Here is a 23,858-nt window from a genome sequence, read left to right as displayed (position 1 = left end):
TTTTATACTTACAGTCGCAACACTTTATTCTACTTAGCATTTTTGCCAACAACTCGTTCTTGGTTTTTCTTTCCATTTGTAGACAATAAATAAACCATACGAACGTGTAAAGTTATTCCATAATTAGTTTACTGCTTTATTTACTGTTTCAATGTTTCCATCATGTTTTTGTATCGATTCCATTGTTTGTATTGTTTGCATTCCCTCACTATGCCGCCTCGTCTCCGAACCGATAGCTAACACCAGCCACTTATACTTGTTATTTAACTTTCCTTCGTTTCCTCTGCTATGTTTGTTTGCCTTTTTCTCTTTGGACCCTATACAATGTTAATTATATATCTAGCGCTTTAGACGATAGTGTTGTTGCTGTTAGCTGCATGTTAGTACAGTGCTCGTTCCCTTCCTTCCGATCCGTGTTCCACCCCTTGCGCTGTCATGAAAGTAACGGACCGTATAACAGATCGCGTCGCTCCTGCTAACATTGCTGCTGCAGAACCACTCTCTGAGGAAACAGTATAATGTCTAGCTTTTTTAGTGTGTGTGTTCTGATTAGCCCTCTGGTTCAGAGTCGGTCCAGTGGTTGTTCTATACGTTGTTCGCTACGCAGTTTAACAAAAGTTTAACAGAGTGTATAACACATGCGGTGTTCGATTTAACGTTCTGAAGTGTGATCAATCAAGAAGATGCTTTCAACACGTATGCTGAGCACGTTTTTACAGTGTCACGCGATTAAGGGAAATAATTGAAGGCTAGTATTGCTCCTCTTTCAGTAAACTTATTAAGTAAGCGCACATGAATGATTGCGAAAAGTTCAAAACGCTAGCACTCCAAACAGTGGTAGTTGGGTTATAATTAAAATCCACTATCGAATATCGCAGCGCACGATCAGAATCATTTGCAATAAATAAATTGTTTGTTCATTTGTTTTTGCTTCATTTGTTTTTTGGTTTCCATTTTTGGGTTGATGCTTTCCTGACTAATTTTTGTTTTATTGTATTTCCTGGCTTTATTCTCTACCCTTCTTCATTCTCTCTTTCTCTTTTCCATTTATTTTATCCGGCTAAACGCACGCACGGCAACACACACACAACACACACACACTCATTTGCGGCGCAGTTTGTTATTAAAGTTATCAAATAATGCTAATATTTTTATGTAATAATCACACACATTTTGCTTATTCATTCTATGGTCTTTCCCTCACCCTTTCCCTCCCGTTTTGTCTACCACATCGATCATGCTCACAGAGTTCGCTTTTCGACAAGGATGATTAAATTGTACAACATGTCTCTTGTTCGTTATGCCCCGTTGATTGATGCAGTATCTATGACGCTCCCATTCTGCCCATGCCTTGGTACAGTAGATGTGAAGGAACGGATCAACTGTAACAGATCCTCAACCATGCTAGGAGATTTAGACACGCGACCTCGCCAACAGGATCTTTCCTTCTTACTTATATGTGTTCTAAATCGCGTATCCGGCAATGTAAGTATTACTATTATGTTTATATCTCATTTAGTTGTTCAATAATATTCTTTCTTCTCAGTATATAATAGATTGACTTCGTCCACTTGTTTCGATATTTTGTTGTTTTTTTTTTCGTTCTTGTATTTTAAAAAATCGTTTTTTAAGGCCATTCCTGTTCTGAATTGTTTGATAGTTTACCGAGCGTGTACCGACAGAGTCACGTTCATCTCGGGAAGATCACGATCGTGAGGATGGCGACAATGAGATGTTCGAGGAAGCGAACAGTGGATGTTGAGATGGGAAAGATGAAAAGATTTGTCACTCATGCAAAATGGAATAAAACAGTTGTTGAATTGAATAGAAACTGTAGCTTTAGACGCGCTTCAGATAGTATCTGTGCATTTTTAGAAGCCATTGGATGAGAAGTGTGCTAAAACAATTCAGAACAGTTTCGTTTATTTTGATGTTTTGTTGTATTGTTTCATTGTATTTTTTATTTATGCAACATTGCGTTTAATGAACGAACGAGTATGTGTGGATCAAGACAAACATTTCCAACGAACCCAAGACTGAAAGAACATTTACAAAACGGACCACTCAACGGTGCCAGCTTTTACATTCTAAAAATGTAATTAAAAACGCCTAATAAATGGTGCAGAATGGGGGTGGGCGATGACCATCTTTACAAATGGTATGCCAACTATGAAAGTGCTCATTTTTTGTTCCTTTTTTGTTCGGTTGTCAATCCGATCCTCTTACTTTGTCTTTATCGTAAATTTGTTTGCTCCCTTCCCATTTGCCTACGTATGCCCCGATTTATCCCGCAACTTCCCATCTTATCCCCAAATATCGCTTCGTGTTTATATTGTATCCTTCACTGTTTGTTTTTCTTTCTCCTTTCCTACTTTCGCCCTTTTAGCTTATTTAAATTAACGTTATTTGGTATTATATTTTTTTTATTAAAATAATGCATGCGCAATTATTGCCGTCTTTGTTTAAAAAAAACGGTAAAGAATTGCTTGGGCAAAAAAAAAAACAAAAAACAAAACAAACATACCCTACTAGTGCACATCAATCAAGTGAGAAACAAAATGTTACGATCACATAATGCAAGGAAAGGGGAGAGGGGGGGGGGGGGTAGTGTACCTGCTTCGCTTTAAATACAAATGGTCCGTCAATCATACCGTCGATCGAGCATGACAGTTTGCCACTGCGAGAATCTTTTTGAGATCTCGTTCAAGTGTGTGCTTACCACTTGAAAAGGAGGTGATCTCGTGATTGTTTGTGAAACCTGTTCAATATTCAATAATCAACAATCGATCGGCGGTAGAATTATCGGTTTGCTCTACCAGTAAATAGTAATAAAAATATAGAACGGCACAATAGGCTTAACTTTGGTATTTTTGAGATTGGGTTTGAAACCGAAATATTAACCGAAGTAAAACAATGCACAAGTACTGCCACTTTAAATAACGAATTTAAACTACACAAAACCGTTAAAATTGAAACGAGTACAGAAAATATTCGCTTTGATAAAATGTACCACACATAGATGTGTCATGTGCAGCTGCAAGTACTTTATATAATTTATTCCCTTTACCTAAGCAGAAGGTGGACTACAAACATGCTTCATGCTTTGTCCTGCTGCTTCGACAAATGAAGCGTACGATACCGTTTATAAGTGAGCAGGTTGGACGCCACTGCCGTCAGTGAGAGACGGAGTGCACGATGGAGAGTAGCCACCTAGTACTAGCTAAGTAGCATAACATGAGATGATCTGATGGTGGTTACATATTTTGATGACGCTTTCACGTAACTACGACGGTAGAACATTTAATTATTGCTTTCGTTTATATTTGTTCACTTTTATTGTGTGATTTCCTCTCGATCTCCTTTTCGCTCTTCTGCTGAGCCATCGTTGATAGATTTGTGCTTTCTTCGCTTTATGCTACCAGAATGGTGTAGTGAGCAACACTTGACATTCTGAAAGTGTTATTCCATCTTGAATTTTATAAAAAAAAGTTGTTTGTTTGAATGCTAAACATAATATTAGAAACGAACGATACGAGATAAATACTGAACTTAAAAGATGTTAAAACAAAAAATGGTGAGTTTCTAAAAGAAATGACACGAAGGGTGATTTTTGTGCACTAATAAAGGTTTGATTTGCAGGTTCGTTTCTGTACGAACATTTTTGATTGCATATATTGCTGATGCAAACGGTACCCAACGGGGCAGGAAACCCTCAAACGTGCGATAAAGTGGGAGATGCGTGTGGTTTGTTGGTTTGTGCAAGATCCTCTACTACGTGAGCACTGACCCAGAAGGTACAGCCAAGCTGGTTTTGTGGTTTTTCGTTTTTCTTGATTTTTTACGAATTTAAATCTAGTAGCCATAGCAACTGTGCGCTGACAAGGGGAGTGGTGCAATGGAGCATAGAACAAGAGTGTATGTTGTGTGTGTGTGTGATCGATCAAGATAGACGGATATTTATAATCAAAATGGAAGAGAGCTAGAGAGAACTAGAGAGATAGAGAGAGTGAGAGTGTGTGTGAGAGAGACAGAGAATTGAGCCTCTACTCTCTCCGCTGTGGTTTATTTTGACCGGTACAGAGCGTGCTGTCCGAGTCCGGAAGTGCAAATTGTGGTTTATTCAGCGGTAATAGAGAACAGAAAACATTAAAGCCTACAAAAACGTACTACCAACAAAGCGAGTCAAAATCAGATACAATCCATTCAGGTAGTGAAGCAACAAACTGGATCATTGTGTGCGACATTCTGGTTGTTTGGTGGTTTATGCGTTTTGCTTGAACTTTCCCCTTTGTGATAGTGATCGTGCCATCAAACGTGCGTCAGAAAACGTGCTTCAAACATAAGGTTTAGTAGATACAAATAGTGGTGTAGGTTGGGAACTATTTTGACACAGGGAAACGAAAAATGACAGTGTGTTACTGCTACTATTGCTTAAGACTGCGTCCATTTTGGGTAATACGTTTCGATTGATCCGTTTCGATGTTGCTTTCTGTGCTAGTGGTTTCGGCTTGTTTTGTTCTCTTCTCTTCTTGTCTCTAGTTAGACTGTTTAGTCTGTTTCCTGATTTTATGACGTTTTGTTGTTGTTTTTCTCGGTAGCTCTACTCACATTATGGTGGTTCATTGTTTGCTTCACAGTTCCTGATTAGATTTATTAGGTTTCCATTTACTTGCGTTAGTAACATTTTTTCATGTTTTGTTGTTCGTTTTGTCTTATGTAATTGTATGCAGAGCAGAGATATTTATCTGTACTTGCATTTGCGCCGTACGTAGCATTTGAAGCATTTTCCTTCACTTCAGATTGCCCTTTACTCAGTATGTTTATTTGCTATTAGAAGGTTTTACGCTCCTTCTATCACCCCCACGGGTATACCATCCGCTGATGCTATTCGTTCTAGAAATTTACTATATCAAATCTGTTTACGTGTATGAACAAAACAAGTGAGTTTGTTATTATCGTTCCATTTGTTGTTGATAGCGCTTTCTTTGTCTTTTGCTTATTTCATTCCCTCATTCATTTCATCCCTCTTGCTTAGCATATTCTTTTATGTCTTCCGTTGAGAGAGTGGGGCTAGTAGAATACGATATAGGTAAACGCATAAAATCAGCCAACTTTTTTTTCTCTCATATTGTGTACTGTTAGAACCTGGCAAGTATAGACACTCACTGTGTGTGAGGGATGAATGTTGCGCTTTAATTATGCTGTTGTTTTCGACTTTTGACAATTTTGCAAATAGATAGAATAACACTGTAACGAGTGGTTGGAGTTTGAGGGCGAGTTGTTGGGGGTATTTCATATTATATACTTTTGTTTGTGATGCCAGAGATTGATTGGATAGAGTTTTTTTTTTGTTTGTATTTGTCCGCAGTTTGTGACCGTACAATATAAAGATTAAAACTTGCCTGCTTGCCTTGTGTTAGGAAAATTGTGTTAGCCAGAAAAACTGTACAAACTTCACACGCAACAGCGGCATAGCAGTGTGGTTTTGGTGATTTCGCAACATTGTGTTTTTAACCATCGAGCGTTTCTTTACTGTTATAGCTGTGTTGTTTGTGTGTGGTTTTGTTTTTGAAAGATGTTGCTCCTCATTTCGCTAGGATTACCATTACACTCGATTGTACTACATAGTATATATCTAAATAAGTGTATATATAATTACTTGTATATATATATAATTTTGCTTTCACTGTATGCATAGTATGGTTGTTATTACTTGTTTCATTGTTTCTTACTGCTTTCTGCTTTGCTGTTAATTGTTCAATGGGCGCTTGCCAAACGTTCAAGAGCATGATGAACCTGCTATGGATGGGAAGGGGTAGTTGAATAATATGGTTTAAAGCAGAGAGTTATCTAAATAATGTTAATAAACCTAATATTTGGCGTACCGCTTCTGCTACGAATGGTACACGATTCTTTAGTAATAAATATTATTTCAACAACACCCACTAGTACATCAACGCAATTGGAATGGATTTTTTTTGCAAGACTACAAAATTCATAAGGAAACTAAAGGTACGAAATAAGATTGCTTGCGATTGTTGTTAGAAATAAATTAGCTCCTGGGATGAAGGACAAACATAAGGCGTGGGCTGTAATAAATAAGAGAGAGGATAATTTAATCGCACAAATATACAATAGACATCTTTGGTTAATCCTTTCTTTCTTTTTTTCTCTTCAACTGCTTGGCTATATACTAAAAACAAAAACAGCAAAAAATGTTCCTTCCACTGTTGTGAAGCGATTCAAATAATTGTAGCAAAAGAAAAGCTAATAAAAAAATGAGCTTCCGTTTTGGTATTTACTTTCATTTCAGATGCGTGTGTGTGTGTTTTGTGGCATTGCTTCAAGAGGCTTTTCTTGCGACAAAGAGACCATTCGGTGCAGCCATTGCGCTCCTCTCGCACTGGACTGCTTTGAGCTGGCATTGAAATGTCTTTTTTCCTAGCGCGAATGTAACGGTGCTTCGTATTACTTTGTACGTGTGTTTGGTTTGGTGCGCACAAATTGAAAAGTGTGTGTGATTTGATTGTCAGAATCATTTGCATTCGTTTCGCCTTTCGGGGGAGCAGTTAAAAAGTTAGTCTCTCTCTCTATTTTCGCATTTCCTGTGCTAAGGAAGTCTTTTGTTGTTTCTTGTCTCCTTGCTTAATGTCGTTTTTTTCTTATGTTTTGCTAGACATTTCAACCCCAATCACACGTTCATCACCAAATTGAAAAGGGTTAATAAAAGTAGTTTGTAAAAGAAAGCAAGAACTTATGACACTCCGTCCATCTCTGTCGCTTGCCTGCAAAAACACACACACGCGCCTACTGCCATCGGGAAGATGTAAGGCAATAAAATACCATAGGCAGGTCTATCATGCCTGTTGCGGTTCATCTTTGTTGTTTTTGTTCACAGTATATCTACTAATAAGTTTCTTTTTTTTGTTGCTCTCCATCCCCATTATCGCTACATGCCTACGTTCATATTTGCTCTTCTTGTTATCAAACTTTGAATATAAATGTATTTTTTTTTCATCACGACACATCATTTCATTACAACATCGTTAACGTTTACTATTCTAAAATGTTTTTTTTGCTTCCTCTATCATCCTCTCTTGCCATTTGCATCATACAGATTTTTTTTTTGTAATTCAATGTTGTATTCTGTTTTTTTATGTTTAATGTCTGCTGCATTTTGCGTGTGTATGTATGCTTGTTTTTTGTTTGCTTTTGTGTGTTGTTTGCTTAGTTTAGTATTTTGTTACACCATTGATTTCACATGTTTAGTGGCTTTCATAGACTCTTACTGTTTTACTTCACTATATTAACCTTCCTTAATAAGAATGTGTTGCCTTCACCTGGCAGCAGTAAAGGTTATTTGTTTAATCCTCTCTTCTCTACTTTATCGTTCAAATATGATCGGGCACGAAATTGATATGTGTGAATTGTTTCTTCTTTGTTTTGTTTGTTGCTGTATCATTTACCATTTTGTTTTATCATATAACATACTCGTCTAGGGCTTTTGTTTCATTTGTTTAAATGTTTTAAGTGTCTACCTCACACTTTATGCGCAGTTTACTCCTCGCTGTTATCTCTTTCTCACGCTGTGCAGCTCTTCCAATGTAGCTTTTCAGCGTTGTTCTTTTGCTGATGCTATTTGTGTGGATTTTGTTTTCACTATCAAACGTTCGCTAAGTATAGCCATAAGAGCAGGTATCAAACTCTACTGTTCTTCTAATTGCTGTTTGCCTCACGTTCTCCACCTTATTATGGCTGGTTAGCTGAGCTAGTGTTTGTTGTTACACAAGGTGACAAACAAATACTCCAGCATAGTGTGATTTAAAAAAAAAGAGCAGCAAATTAATGGACTTCTAACAAATTTGCATGCAGTTTGTTCATTGTTTCCTGCATTTTCCATGGAAATGTCTTTAACTTCCACTATACGCACAAATACAAACACACTCACATAAAGCATACACGCATATCAAATACACACGACATCGGTATTAAGTTCTTTTTCATCGTTTTATGTGTGGGTTATACTTACTTGCTACCGTACCCGAATAAAGGCCATAACGCCATAAAATGGGGAGGGATGGAAAAAGCAAATAACAAAACATCCAAACGAATAGAACTCCAACTCTGCCCTCGTAGCTTTCCATCGGGAAAGGGGGTAAAACCCCATTAAAAAGATAACGTAACGTTTTTTTTCTATATCAAGAGAACTTAGGCTAGTTGTGAAAGGCATTTCGTGAAAAGGGGACGTCCTCGTGCGCCACGACGTAAGCGTTTGTTCGTGGTGCTAGATGTGCTAACACATAAACAAGTGAAGCGCTGCTGAAGCGCTTTAGCGAAGCTCGCACCGTTTAGGTTGAAGCGCTTGAAGCGTGGCTTACGCGGGGAACACCCACTCGCTTAGAGACAGGGGTAAAACAGGGTGTAACAAAAGCCCGAAACGCTCCCTAGAACCTAGCAAGGGCATTGGGATGGGTATCGGATTAATCATGCCTGCAATCGATCGATTTCGCTAACGAATATGTTATGTTATGTATATTACCTATATATGTATCAATGTATATGATCTTTGTGTGGCAAAGTTTTGCGCGTGAACGTCGTTCAGCACGCTTCCTTGCATTCCTTTACTCGTTTATATTGATGATCCGGTGTGGTTTTTGTTTTTCATTCGCTCGTCTCTGTTCCACAGTCGGGAGTGAGAGTGGTCACCTCTGTCCCAATGTCTACCTCGAACACTACGCTACGAAAAAACATGTCTTGCCTCTCGACCTTCGTATGCGGTGTAGCTTCGTACACTCTATTTATCATCCCAATAAAACATTGATATGTATGATTTGCAGTAGTTCCCATGTGGTCAAGCTACCCGAGGGGCGCAGCACACGGAGAAGCAAACGATCGACCTCGTCAGAAGGAAGCTGCCGCTTCCCGATGTGCTGCCCTCTCGATTCGCTCGTTTGTCCGCGCTAGCGGTTTCTCCCATCCCGGTCGGACAACCGGTCTCCATGTGTTCAAAACTGGCCTAGATTGTCGGCTTGTTTGCTTGGTTTGTTATCGCTCGATTGCCCTCCGTACCTCACGCAAGACGCCAGACTTAACTACACACATTGAATTGGACGGAATGATTATGCTTCTACGTTCTGCCTTGTCGCTGACACTTCCTTTCTTCAATCCTTTCCCCGTTTTCGCAGAGGTCTTGAGAGACCTTTCTTTTCTAGTACCCCCTACCCACCGCACTTCATCATTTGCTTTTACCAATCGTTTTCCCTCGCTGACCCGCTCTAATCCTTCTTCTGTTTCACTAGTTCAATGGTTTCGTTAAGCTTGCTCGTTTTGTGTTTTTCGTTTTTGGGATTAATTGAGTTTACTTACGCACTATAGTTATGCTTACGAGTTAAAGATATTACCTCACACAGCTTCACCAAAGACAGTAATAACCGTCATAATCATAGTATAATGATAATAATAGTAATAATAATAAAAAAAAACTTCAAAGTTTCGCTACTTATTGCTACTGTTTTGTGTTGCTCGCTTCTAAGCAAGTCTGACGTTTAACTCTCGCATTACTTGCATTTTGTTTTTTATACCTGCTGCTTGCTGGCCACTCCGTTATCCTTTTTGGTTATCTGTATGTTAATTTGTTGACCCCCCTGCACGGCATGTGCGGATGTCTTGTGTAGCCTGTTGAATGTAGCCCCCGTTACACTGCATATACCATAGCCATAGTTATGTTCTCTTTGGTAATCTGGTAAAAGAAAGGGATTTCCTTATCCTTCCCAAGCCCACGCCCGTGATCCGGGTGTATGTTTAGTGTTTGTTCTTTGGTTTTTCTCTTCTGTAGTGGTTGTTTTTTTCTTCTCGCAGTTAGGTAACTGTATTGCTGTATTGCCAAATCATAGTTTTTTGTTTTTAATTGAAAGCAATTAGCTTTTGATTGAAAATAGTTAGCTGTATGGTGGTATGGGCTTGATTTTTCCCTAACATTTTTTGTCCTACACTATGAATTGCTTACATTTAGGCGGATGGGGTTAGTGCAGGATAACGAAGGGCTGCTAGAGCAAACTAGTCCAGATAGTTACGGCTAAGTTCAACACACCCTTACAAAACACATAATTAATCACACGCAGCTCGATCATTCATTCATTAAATGTCTTGTGTTTTTTGTTGTTGTTAGCAATAAAAATAGTTTTCCATTCACGTTAGGAAACAATTACAAACAAAGCAAAGGCATTTAAATGTAATTCCATCAATGTAATCCTTCATCTGCTGGGAGAAAATGAAAGAAACACAGAATAATATTGATCCACACTAGCCCAGCAACGACCCATATCGACGTGGGATGGTTGATGGTTTTTCGTTTTTGGTTGTTACCTCTTTTGCTTCCTTTCCCCTTCCATAAAAACCTAACGTTTTCGGTCTCATGTCGCCTAGAATTGTTTCGAAACAGCTTGACCTCTCTACTCGTATATACGTTTATCGCTTATGCGCACATTTTGTTTGTTTGTTTATTCTCTCAAACTTGCTTTAAAACTTTGCTAAATACGTCAGATGTATGTTCTGCCTTCACACCCGTACCCGCTGGCTAGTAGTAAATGTATCTCGTTTTCTTAAATGTCGATTCAAAATCTTGATATGCATTGATATTTTCATTTACAAAGTTTTTGTTTCGTTTGTCCCTTTCATTTTTGTTGTTGCTGGTTTAACTAGTATTTCATTTTGCAGCCATTCCGTGTGGCCGTTCTCTTTGCTCTGCTTCGTCATTAATTGTGTGTCTTATTGCTCACATTTTGTTTCTTTTTCCATTGTTATACTTCATCATGCTAATGGGGATTTTGTGTTTGCTTTTGTTTATTACTCGGCTCTGTCTTGCTTGTTTCTGGCAGATGGTGGCCATCATATATGTCCCCTATAGCAGCAAATTAAAAAAACAACAAACAAACAGCAGTGATGAAACCCTAATCACATACTTGTTCAGCCTATTGACTTACGATATCGTGTCCTAATGCTTTCCAGCGCCTTCGTCCAAACTGTTTGCAGATTCTTTCCCTTCTGGTTTTGTTTTTTTGTATATCTCAGATTGTTTGGATTAAAAATGATGCTAATGCGTAAAAAACGGGATGTAAAGAATGATCGAATGTCCCTTTTACATTTTTTTTTCATTTCGTTTGTTAGATTAATGTGCGCTGGGAGAGGAAAAATCGGCCGTTAGTTGGTTAACAATAGCCTTTGCTGATTTTTTACGATAAGAAAAAAACAAATTGGAATCTAGGTAGAGTGATGATCGCTTGCCAGAGAGTTTGCCAGCCCAACTCGATTGCTCGACTAGTCCTTTACCTTCTACGCTCGCTCGCACCTTCTTCGTGGTATCTCTTCGCCCTCTTTACCTACCTCCCGCAAACGAATCATCACTCCTTTTTTAGGGCACATTTTGGTAAAAAGTGATCAACTAGTATGTATGTTTTAGCTAGCGCTTGTTCGCTCGTTTCGCGTAATGTATATCGCTCTAGACTTGTTTTGTATTCTCTTTTTCTGTTTTTGTTTAGTAATCGTTTTAGCGTGTTTCTCAGGAAAGTATGTAGTGACTGTGTAAGCTTGCGCTCTCTTGCTTGCTCTGTTAGGTAGGATTGATTAATTACACTCCCATCATGTCGACGGGTTCGGGTTTTCCCCGTCTGTGCTTCTGTACGTGCAGTGCAGGTTCAAATACAAGCGTTTGCTGGCTAAAATTGCGCCTCCATCCGTCCTTTCGTCTTTTCGATCGCTTATCACAGGGATCATCATGGAGTGGATCGCGGTTGCACTAACCCAATCCATCTAGTACTTCTTTTCGACCATTCCTCCTACTCTCTTGGGCACACCTTTTTTGCAGTGTGTTTATTTTGGTTTAATGCTTTGTATTAGATTATCCTTCTGCAGCAGCCCGCCTATGCCCGTGGATGTGGCGCCACAGCAAAGGTGAACAGTCCCGCATTCTGTCCACCCAGCCCGGCCATTGATGTTGCTCCGGGCGGTGCAGGTTGTAGTGCACCGCGGCCATGCATGCCGCCTCCGATCAGTGCTGCCCCGCCGGTGCTGCCGATGCAGTGATGCTGATGATGCTGCTGGTTGCCGCCAAGATTGCTATGGTTCACGATGGTGGTAGCGGTGGTGTTGGTGGTGGGTACGGGTTGCATCTGTTGCGGTCAGGTTGTTGCCATTAGGTACGAGCTGAGATCGGTTCGTTCACTCTTCTTCCCCAAATGATGTTCCATTCTTGGCTCCAAACCCGCCCCCCTGGCACCGCACCGAAAAGGGAAGAGAAGAGAAGGAGAGAAACACATTGATATGAGCAATATGGTGGACGATAAGAAAGGGTTTTTTTTGTTTTTGGTTAACAAGGGTAAACTTCCTAGCTGTACAGGGTGACAGTTGTTATCTTTGCGATCAACGCACAACACAACACAACACACTCACACAGCTACTGTTCGTCTCTGCGTATGGTGCACGCGTGTGTATGTGTGTATTGAGGTAAGTGAATGATAAGGAAAACGATTCATTTCTGTTACCGAGCCTAAGCGTCTTAGGCACGCAAAACACAAAAAAAAAACAAAAATGCAAAACATGAAACATAAAATGTCGCACGTTGGTGTCGGTTTGGTGTAAACTAGCCCAAAGGCCAAAGTACAGTACAGTCGGATGGAGTAGTGAAAGCTTCATCTAAAATGGAGGCGCATGGTGTTTCTTCTGTACACAATTGGAAAGGTGGATGAAACCTAAAAGATTACTTTACAGTTTCAGCTTACTACCATTGTGATCTGAATTTATTTTTTTCCTGTTGAGAGGTATTTAGGACATTGGTTTTTAAATGAAAGTATTTACTCTGTACAAAATGGTTTCTAATTGTGGTGCGGTGTGAAGTGAAACGGGTGCAAGATTTGCAAAAACTTGAAACTGGCTTTGGTTTTGGTTTCGTGCAGTTGTGTGTGAGAGTGTGTGTGTGTGTTTTATACGTGAGTGCGTCGGTGTGTTGAGAGAAAGAAAAAAAAACACGATCACATCAACTCGAACTCATTCAGAAAACATACTGCGATCCGGTGCAAATCAAAGAGTGAATTATTGAACAATGCGGTGTGAAGAAAGTGTCTGTTTGTGTTTAAAATATGTTCAAAAGCGAAATCAAGGGAATGGCAGAAGCATTCGTTATTGCGCGAGGTGAGTTGCTGTTTACATGTTCTACTAGGCTGTGGTTGGTTTTGTGGGCAACGGTGGAGGGATCGATTGTTGGTTGGTTTTTACTCATAATTTTCATACATTTTTGCCCCAATTCCGCGAACTGCCAACAACCGATCCTTGATCGTGGATGAGGAATAGTGGTGGTGGTGGTGATGATGATGGCAATGGAGTGAGGGATCGGGGGGATTAAACATACTTCTCTCTGCTGCGCGTGATTCTGTGCGTAGAACTGGTGCGACGGTATGTCGGCGGCCATCTTCGACTTTGCAAACTCGATGCGCATTGCGCCCCGGTCCGACGACAGGAGAAACTTGCCCTGCAGAGCGGTCATTGCTGCCGCCGCACTGAGCACGTCCTTAAACTCTACGAACGCAACCGGTACCGGGGTAGCACCACCGCCCGACCCGTTCACAAGCGTGGTGGTGGTGGAGGTGAGTGCAGTACCGTTGCTGGTGGCCAGCTGGCTGTGATGGTTGGTGCAGTGGCGATAGAGGCCGTTCAGGATGCTCTGGTTGTTGATATTGGCGGCGGCAGCAGCGGCGGCGGTGGCAGCTGTTGTTGTTGCTGAACCCTTAGTGTGCAAACGAAGGCGACAGAAGCCAGGCAGACTGTGGTGGTGGTGGTTGGTGGTTGGTGGTGGTTGGTGGGGGATAGTTGTGCAGAATTTTATGGTTTTAAAACGATTTTTTTAAACGATAATTTGCAATAGAACGTGGAGGAAATCAAACACATACGAGATGGATCGAGGAATTAGGAACGTAATGAGGAGAGAAAATAACGCAAACAATTTTGGATGTAAAGAGGAAAGTGATAAAAGGAGCAATTTTAAAGGGATACGAGTTGTCGTTGCGATGGAAATAAAATGGAAAACAGGTAACAAGGAAGTATGTGTTAGAAACGGTGCATAATTCAAATAGAAGTAGTTTTTTTTTGCTGGTTTTTTTGTTTGTTTCGAAACATTCATACAGGGCAGGCGAATACTAGTAGTGGAAACCGAGAACAGCGAGCTGAGAGTGATGGTGGCCTACCCCTTCCCTCCCTCTTCCGTACCCAGTTTTCTTTGGTGGCCTCTGGTCTCACATTAAAATCTTTTCGATTCAGAACAGTTAGAGTAAGGCGAGTAAGACCAACAATTTAAAATGATGAAACCAATTACAACACGTCCGCAAAGACGCGAAGCAAACGGAAAACAAAGAAAGAGAAGGTTGGGGAAAGAGAAAGAGATAGAGCAAGGTAATTTTGCACGTGAGATGAGTGTGGTAGGGATTTTTTGGAATCAGAAGAAGTAGAAGAAGAAAAAAACATGAAAAAATAAATTGAACAATAGTTACCACGAAAGCATTCCGAATCAAACACTAAAGGAAAACAGAGTGTACAGATCATTCACTTTCAAACGAGGACGGGTGCGGGAGAAAACAAAACTTGTTGATGGTTTGGATGAATTTGGTTGCTTCATTATTAGCTAGGCGAGCATGGGGGGGGGGGGGGGAGACGGAGCAAGAGGGGACACGAGAGTGAACAGTGAATGAAAGTAGTAGAATTGAATAGTTTAGTTATCGGATTGCACGTACAGAGAGAGAGAGAGCTAAGTTGTTGGGATGCAGTGAATGTGTTGGGTGTTTGGTTAAACATTTGGTGAAACGAACAGGGGATGCAGTTTTACGGATTTTCTTTATGAAATATTTCATCGATATAGGTTTAAACGTGGTGTGCACTATATATATAGAAACAAATTGCGTTCTGTTAAATATATCTATTTATATATGTATATAAATATGGAGTAAGTGAAGGGTGAAGGGGTTGACTACAGTTTGTTGGATTTATTAGTTGTTGTTTTTGTTTAATGGTTAGGGATTTTTGGTTTTATTTTTTAATACTTGAATCAATCAATTGCATCGATCTCAAAGTTTGTTTCAAACATAAAAATAGACATCTGCCAAACCTCACATTTTAGCTGTACCAGAACAGTTCAACAGATAAGCCACAACTGAAGAAAAATCCCAGAGAAGGAAACATTCAAAGAAATTTCGTTTGGGTGAATAATACAAAAGAATAAAAATGGCCTGCTCTGGCTTTCGTCTTTGTTTACTTTTAATGGACTGTGACGGTTAGACATAGAGTACTTTCTTTTTTTAGATTTTCATGCAATTCTCTGCGTTTTTTCGTCTCGTTGGTTTCGACTATCTGTCTATGGTGGGTAGAAAAGGGAACAAAATTCTGCAAAAATCATCTTGGGGGGGAAAAAACTAAACCAAGAAAAAGGGTTAAATACTCCGGAACAGTAGCGAGTAAAAATAAACCCACGCACAAATAGCCAGAACGAATGGAATGAAACAGAGTCAAAAATAAAAGCGGTAAATTGGTTCGGCTGGGGCAATGAGTTCTCGGAGATTAATCGTTTACCCCTTGAGCGACAGCCCAACTTGGGATTGTCTTCCGGAATACACCAGTCGCCAGTGGCTAGTAGATAAACAAATGGGGGAAAGAAAAACTGAAAAGCCCGACCAAACTGAATAGGCCCGCAAAACACACCGATTGCATAAATCGTGGCGAAGGTACAACTGGTGTTTGAAAACCAAGAAACCAAACCCCCGAAGAAAAAAAAACTAACCCAAAAAGAACAATCACAACACTATAGAATGGGGGGGGGGGGTTAAACAGGTTGATAGATGAAGATAATGAAAGATGGAAACAAACGAACGGATAACCAAGAGAAAGAGAGAAAGAGACGGAGAAAAAGGGGGACGGTGGGGAAAGGGGGCACACAATACAGGGTGGAAAAAAGAGTGGTTAGAGGGGACGGGGAATGAGAGGCGAAAACTCACCTAGCGAAAATTTCTTTCAGCTCATGCTCGGATACAAACTGTCCGAGATTGGCAACGAACAGTGTCGAGCAGGGAGCATTGGCGGCTAGCGGCGGGTTCGGTGGCTGATTGCCGCCGGCAGTGCTGCCGACCGGACTGGCCAGGGCCGGACTGGGCAAAAAGTGGTTCGCAGGCAGGCCGGCGGACACATGCATCGATGCTGGATGTATTGCTGACGGGTGCGGCATTTGAATTTGCTGCTAGAATTAAAAAAAAAGGTAAAACAAATAGAGGATAAGGCACAAACACACACACACACTTAGACAAGGCGGAGAGTTAGAAATTGAGGAAGAAGAAAGATGGATCTTTGTTTGTGGATGAAGAAGGGCGAAATTAGTATGCAGCAGTACTACTTTTTATAGCCTCAAGGTTGGAATTGGGAAGAAATGGCATCGTTTTGAGAGCCTAATGAAACAACAAGATGGAGCGAATTGTTTGGTACATTTGAAAGTCCTTAGAATCATCAGCTTAGCTTTTCGATTCTACTGTCAAACATCAGCAGGTATCTTCTTCTTCTATTTGGCGTAACATCCGTAACATCCTTCGAGACTTAATTCATTACCACGCAACCGGATAGTCAATCCTTGCTACGGGGGGACGGTAAATTCTAGGTTTGAACCCATGGCAGGCATGTTATTGAGTCGTTCGAGTTGACGACTGTACCATGGGACCCCCCCACCATCAGCAGGTATATAATGATTAAATATGGGTGAAACAACAGTTTTCATTTAGAAGTTTTTTGATATGAATATTTAATCACTAACTAACTTACAGAAATTCGACTGAAAGAAGCAGAGCATTGTAAAACTTCCGTTCAGTTACATTCCAAGAAAAAGATAAATTGGCCCACACCCGGTGTAGGTCTTTCCCGCCATTCGTAATATATTTGCCCGCACTGCACGCAAACCACGAAAGTTTGTCGAACGCTGCAGACAAAATATTTCCTAGAGTTCCCCCGTTGCCCTCTTTTTTTTTGTCGTTGGTTGCTCCGAAAATCTCCGCATGCCCGGGAGTACGAAATCTCGACTCACTTCCGGCCACTTTGCACACTCAAACAAGTGTCGCTTGGCCTCGGCTCGGCTTGGGCGGAGAAGGGGGAGGAGATTCGACAAGGCCAGTGCTGAGAATGAGTGTAACTTTTAATTAAAACTTCATTATTATGCAAATGAGCCAAATTTACGCTCCATTGCAGTGGAGCTTCGCACTGGTGGAAAGCCTTTCGCTCGAACCCAATGCTAGAGTGGTGCATTTTCGGAGCAAAAAGAAAGGGCAGGCGCAAAAAGTTTAACAATATGTGGGAGCGGAAAAGCACGAAATCCCAGGAACCGTTTGGCAGCGTGTCCAATTTTAAGGGACAGAGAGGAAGAAAAACAGCATTAAAGTGAGACGGGATGAATGGGGCATCCCTTCACGATGCTTTTTTACGGCCTGTGGAAAGCCTTTCCACATTGGTGTATTAGAGAATTTAATTTTCCTCCGTCGATTAAACCGATCCTTATCGGAGAGTGGTGGGACGATTTTAATGATCGTTTCGAGTAAACCATTTTCGACCACTTTTTCGCTGCACAGAGAAAAAAAGGCCAACTTGCCGGCCCGGTTTTGGGGCCACAGCAAGCAAAAAACAAGCGAGCGACAAAGAAGCTAAAAACAAAAGTCCTTCTGTTGAAATTTGGTCTCCGCGTTTTTTTGTGTGCACGGTCCTCGGCCGATGCTCATCTCGTTCGACAAGCTGCTTAGCGAACAACAAACGAATCATAAAATCTGTCATCGAACCCATCTCCCATTGCCTGATCATGAGCAGGAGCGAAAGGTCCGTCCATAATGCGGATTAAGGGCAAAACTTGTTCATTGGTCGGGTGGTTTTCCCGGGTGTTTTTGGGGATTGAGCCGATCGTGGGGGAAAAATGGGGAGCGTTGGGAGAGAGGGAAAGGTGGAGACCAAAATCTGCTTAACTGGAAACCGACGACTGAGAGAGGACAGTTGTGGAGCATCTTTTTTGGCTTCATGCCGTTCCGGTGCGTAGTGGAAGTGTATGGTGAAGGCCATCTAATCCGGTGTGGAAGACAGTAAAGTAGTTTCTCCTTTTTTGCAAATCTTCTTCCGCACTCCCTTTCTGTGAAGGTATCGATTATCAACGGGCCATGTTCGAAATGGTAGTATATGGCCGTGCTTGGTTTTTGCAACAGGCTAGGGGCCGAAAGAGCAACCATCCACGAGCCCTAAAGGCATCCGTTCGATTGAAAGTATCGGAAGGATTTGAGAATTATTAATTGCGGGGCAATCATTAGGAATGTTCGGGGGCTGTGGTACCGAAGTGACCGGGATTTACACCAGGTACTCACCATTGGCCACGTAGCTTATTGGATAGGATTGTAGCCGAGAAAGTGGGACAATCTTGTTAGCAAACCGTTCTTTTTTCTACTTCTTCTTCTTATTGCTGCAGGTGATTGGAAACCATCATCAACACCTTTACTGGCGTTAAGTACGGATAGAGTGTGAGGGCAGTTCTTGGTCTTCATTTCTCTACCATAGATCCAAAATAGGATTAAATGAAGAGAGTTTGCTGCACTGGCATCTCATTGACCAGTAACAAGGCTGGTTTTAATTTTCCTCCACCCGTAAAGTGCATCCATCGAACAAGGGAAGGGTGGCCATCGAGCACCAAAGTGTAAATGGTTGTCAGGTGCCAGAAGCAATTTTGCCTCCATTAAAGCGTCGGCCTGTCGTTGTATACACATTTTTTCCCCCCGCTATGGCAAAGATGATTGGATCTGAACTGATGGGATGAACTATAGCCGCCCGCTTCGAGCGTGTGATGGAAAATTTATTTTCATTAAATTCAAAAATTAATTCCCACTTTTCATCAACGCTGGCGGCTGCCCTTTCCACAGTCAGGCGGTCCGTTTTGGTACGCTCGAAAAACTATTGAGCCGTAGGTGCGAGGAGGGCGGAAATACTTTCTTAAGCAATGGGCAAAGAATTTAATCTCAACTGACGCGTTGGCGTAACTTTTGCCCTTCGGAGCCAGCGGGTAAAGCTCACCGGGAAGGTTTCGCCGCAGAACGGAGCAACAAGAAGCAGCAAGCCAAACAATTCATCTTCAAGCGTGTACAGTTTTCCAGCGCCCGTTTAAACTGCGCGCGTATTTCACCTCGCACCTGGTGCCTGGTGCTCGTTGTACCGAATGGTCCGGTGGGAGTGCTAGCATAAAGCTAAATGGAATACTTTGTTGCTTTTCATCTGAAACGTAAATAAAACAATTTTTGCACTGGAGCTGTTTAATTTTCTCATGATCTCCGGCATGAGGTCTCTGGGCTGATCGAGCGGAGAGCATAACGAAGAAGAAAGGAACGAACAAAAGACAGAACAATAGAACGTGCACTAGACGGGACCGGTGAAGGAGAAAGCTGGGGAGAGTTCTATTTTTTTGCGTCTGTAAGGTTGTTGCTCCAATCACTTCCGAGACCGTGCTGAGGAGAGGGGGTGAACATTCTGAGCCACCTTTGCCCACAAAGCATCCGGATCGCAAAGGGTACCGCGGGAAAAGAGTAAAGTCGCAAATGGCAAGGGATTACGAGCCACGGGAGGGAAAAGCGAGACCGAGAGCCGAGTTTTAAATCTCGGGTATGATTTTTGCTCTCTGCGCGGTAAAATTTTCAGTAAAAACACGAATAACAATGGGCATACAAGTTACAAGAGCAAGTTAGCTTTGATAGATTGCTTGATGTAAGGAGGATTACGGGGAAATGAATTTAAAAAAAGAAATTTTGTCATTTATTTAACTATGCAATCTAAGGCCAAGTAGCAACGCAGAAATATAGGAATATGGTTGTGAGTAGTAATATGGCACTGTAAATATGTCGAAGGCATAGGCTTTATATGAAAAGACAGAAGAACAAAACATTCTATGGAATGGGTTCACCGATTGTGAATCGAATACAGTAAAGCAATATTCCTTTTCGTGAGCAAAACAACTGGGCAACCCAAAAAAAGAAGGCCGGATTGCCCATTTCACTTATAAGCCATACAGTCTTCCCTCGTACATATTAAGTATACGATAAAGCTTTATGACTTCATTTCTAGTCGTTAAATCGAATGAGGATACTTAACGACAGGTGAACCCCTTTTTCCGGCGGGTCTATATACGCGCTATATGATAAAGGAACAATACGAGCGATGGGAAGGCACTAAAAGGGTACCCAGGACAGATCAACAATGAACCAAAAATCGCTTGACGGTGAGGTGAACTTAACGAAAGCTGTGACTCAATCAATACGAGGAATATCTACAGGATGTACGGGTGACCCTATAAAACAGTGTTTTCCCAATGCGTTTGCACACCGTAAAGCTAAAACATAAAGCGCCCCCTTTTTGGTAAAAAGGTAAACTGCTATCTGCAAGAAACAATGAATTATAATGAAAATGAAACCAATTTTATTAAAGTATAAGCTATGCGATCTGTAGTAAAAGCACAAAAATCTTTCGCTAGAATAACACAGAAAAGCTAACACGTACATAGGAAAAGCGACTGTTTGCCCGGAAACAACATGCATCACGGTTAGACACCGGATGGTTTGCGTTGCGAACACGGGAATGGCCAAGTGGGTTCATTATTTCCTAGCCGCAGGATGCACGGTGGTAGGATCGCCTTTTGTATACGAGGACGCACTGGGGTCATATTTACAACGATACTAAAAAAACACAACTCAGCTCAAGATGCAAATAGAATCCGTACGGGTTGTTGAATAAACTCGCAAGCAAAGCCTTCATCACGAGAGTGTGCATCACAATGCAGTTCCGTTGCTCTCATTACGTTGTTCTTCTTTTTGTGTGAGTGTATATTTTTTTGCAAGAATTCCACAGAGCTGATGTTACAAAGCAAAACTGGAGACAGAGGTGGTCTGACTGTGGGCAGAATGAATGTGTGAGTGGCATGAAAAATTCTGAAGAGTGTGATTCTACAAGGGTTTTTGCTGGTGGAGGGAATCGTATCGTTGGTCTTGTTTATCCTGCTATATAAATACTTCTAGATGATCATATCTAATGGTAAGGACGCAGGCTCTTTGTGCTACTAATCAGAGCAATGCTCTAACCACGAAAGTAGTTCTTAGAAATGAAAATTACAGATGCATTTATAACGATCATTTGATGCTGGGATAGGCTCATTAGTTGATAAAGGATTTATGGAACATCTCTCATAACAAAATCAGAACTTCTCTCAAAACATTGGGCTGATTTGTTGAGCTTAAAGCCAAATACTATCACTTGAATGAATATCTGTGCAATGCTCTGTAACAATAAGTGAAGCTCTGGGTGCAATATCACACGCGGAGCTATCTGTACGACTTCTTCTGTACAAACTATTGGGTGCAAAACAGCAAATTATTAAAAGAACAAGTAAAGTGGACACAACACAAGCGGACAATATATCTACACAGAAGGGGACTAAATGTACAACTTCTCACGAGCAAACAGCTCGGGATATACTCTCAACAAAAAAGATGACAAATAACGTTTGGACAGTGTGTGTTCTTAGAAGGTAATGGTTAATGGTAAGCGCGATGGTGTTTGATGAAGGTATTGGTAGACTATTTGATGGCGGGTTGGTACTTACTTGGTGCATCGGCTGCTGCTGTTCGAGGACTTTGTCCGTATTTAGTCAGAGGTAGGACCGTACCGGTACCTGCGGATGCAGTGCCGGATGGACGAGTGTCGCGTGCTGCAGTGCTGCTGCACTCGGCAGCTCAGCGGCCGCCGCCGAGAAGGCTAGCGGATGATGCCATAGTTCCGGGCCGCCAGGAAAAAACGGTGTACCTAAGTCTGACAGAAAGATTCAGTTAGAGTTCACGGAAAACCACTACACTCAACATTGGGATTGGGAGGGAAACTGAGGGCTTGGCGGTGTTGGAAGGGAAGTAGCCAAATACGAACGGTCGCCGGGATACGGTGTACATACATTATGATTGGCTACATTTTGCTCTCAAATCTGAAGTTATACATGGACCGTGTACTTGGTAATGTGTCGGGTGCAACTACATTTTTTGTTTTGTTTTGTTTTTTGCACGCATTCATTCTTCACAACCAGGAGACAAAAGGTCGGGGTATTCAAGCACCGCAAACACTCCATATTGTCGTGGTGCGTATGTTTTTTTGTGAGAAGGAGGGAGCGCTTTTGTGCACGCACGTGTGTATGTGTGTTCGCAGTGTATGTAATGTCGGTGTAAGGGTAGGTGTGTGAGTTTATAGCAGCACAACAGTGGTGACGACGGTTGTGGTGGTGCATGGTTGCACTTCTGGCTACTGGTGCTGCTTACGAATGATCGACTCGCAATACAAGTTAGTGTATCGGTGTTTGCGTGCACTTGCTTTGCCTGTCTAATGGTATTTTATTTCAACAAAAATGTACAGGTACGGGGATCTTACGTTCTGCTTGGATTGGGGGTAATTACTACAAATACTAAATGTGCATCGTAATAGTTGCTAGACATTTATGCGGAAAATGTATGACATTTTTGCCATAAGGAAGGCATGGAAAGCTTTTTACGGGACCCCAACAAAACGTATGCAGCAATGTGTAAGTTGTTGAGATGAAGAATATATTTCTGATGTTTTCTTGCCTCAACTGTATCTTAGCCAGAGAGCTTGGATAAAGAGTTGTATAAACGACAACCAGAAAGAGGCGGGAAAAACAACACTCAAGTGCAACTACACGGTATAAGCATATCATCATGTAGCCCGGGAGCGAGGAGTACTGCGCACTCCACTAATCCCTGGTTTTCCAACCCCAAGGATTTGTCGTTTTGCTTTACTAGTGTCATCGGTCGACGGGCGTTTGGTGAGGGAAGCAAGTAGTTCGGGAGAGAGAGAGAGAAGGAGGAGAGGACAAGATGTGGGAGGCGGGAAAGAAAATGTAACGAAAAAAAAAGTACTTACGTCCAGCAGTAAGTGGGTGCATCAATGCAGGATGTGCAGCTGTGGCCGCTGTATTAGGTTGTGGTTTTGGTTTGCTGACTTTAGTGTTACTCTTGGCGAATTCCAAGCGTATTGTTTGGGGCATATCGGGATCGAAGCGTACACCTTGCTGCAAGATTTATATTGTTTTTTTTTTGTGTGTGGTTGATTTTTGCATTTGCGTTCCGATTTTTGGTTTTGGTTGGCACGTGAGGTGGTTTTGGAAGGTACATTTGATTTCGATTTCAAACGATTTGCATTTGCGGGCAGATAGGAAGGGTTGTTGTGACGCGCGGTGAAATTGGGTTTCGTAGTTTTTTTTTTGTACCAGTGCAGTTCGGTGTGGGTTGTTTTGTTGATGTTGCAAAGAAAAACAGGAGTTCCAATTTCCCATCGAATGACAAAGGTGAATGATTGATCGATCGATCGGCGATATGGCATCATAACAAAAAGTAATGGAGCAATGTTTTGTCCATATGTTTTTATTTTATTTTGTAAAAGATAAATAGGAAGAGAGAGAGAGAAAGAGATGGGAAAAGTACAGGTAAATAAAATGCATCAATGTACAGTTTTTTTTAGTAATTTACATTTAAATGACTGTAGGGTGTAATTAAAAAATATATTAGTTTTAAATTATTAAATAAGCTTTTCATGGGAACCATTTCAAAAGATTATAACCGCAAGATTAGAGAGAATGGAATTAATTAAAAACAAAAACGTTAGGAATGGAAAAATCTCATAAAATCACAAAATGTATGGGTTAAAAATAGAAACCATTAAAATAGGATTATTGAAATGACTTTAACATATTTTTTTGTCATTACATTTCAGGCGAT

At 41.2% G+C, this 23,858-nt stretch overlaps 1 protein-coding gene across 9 annotated transcripts in view; it reads right to left on the bottom strand.

Moving 5' to 3' along the window:
• Positions 1–107: 107 nt before the first annotated feature.
• The window catches only part of LOC11176012 (protein couch potato), a 158,625-nt gene continuing 134,874 nt past the window's right edge, over positions 108–23,858 (bottom strand). For 3 of the 9 annotated variants that reach the window (XR_009764758.1, XR_009764753.1, XR_009764757.1), the window contains exons 5-8: positions 23,005–23,152; positions 21,686–21,891; positions 16,032–16,270; positions 13,821–14,294 (exon numbers count right to left, since the gene is read on the bottom strand). Coding sequence is in view for 3 of the 9 variants with exons in the window: in XM_061643806.1 (XP_061499790.1) it covers positions 12,217–12,267; positions 13,403–13,814; positions 16,032–16,270; positions 21,686–21,694 (711 nt within the window). In the remaining 6 variants the exon portion in view is untranslated. The other 6 variants (XR_009764754.1, XM_061643806.1, XM_061643807.1 and 3 more) reach the window with 6 other exon arrangements.

Source organism: Anopheles gambiae, chromosome 2 (assembly GCF_943734735.2).
Source record: "Anopheles gambiae chromosome 2, idAnoGambNW_F1_1, whole genome shotgun sequence".
In the NCBI taxonomy this organism is placed as follows: domain Eukaryota; kingdom Metazoa; phylum Arthropoda; class Insecta; order Diptera; family Culicidae; genus Anopheles; species Anopheles gambiae.
Note: the sequence above shows the minus strand (reverse complement) of the source record. Positions and strands in the feature narration are given on the sequence as shown.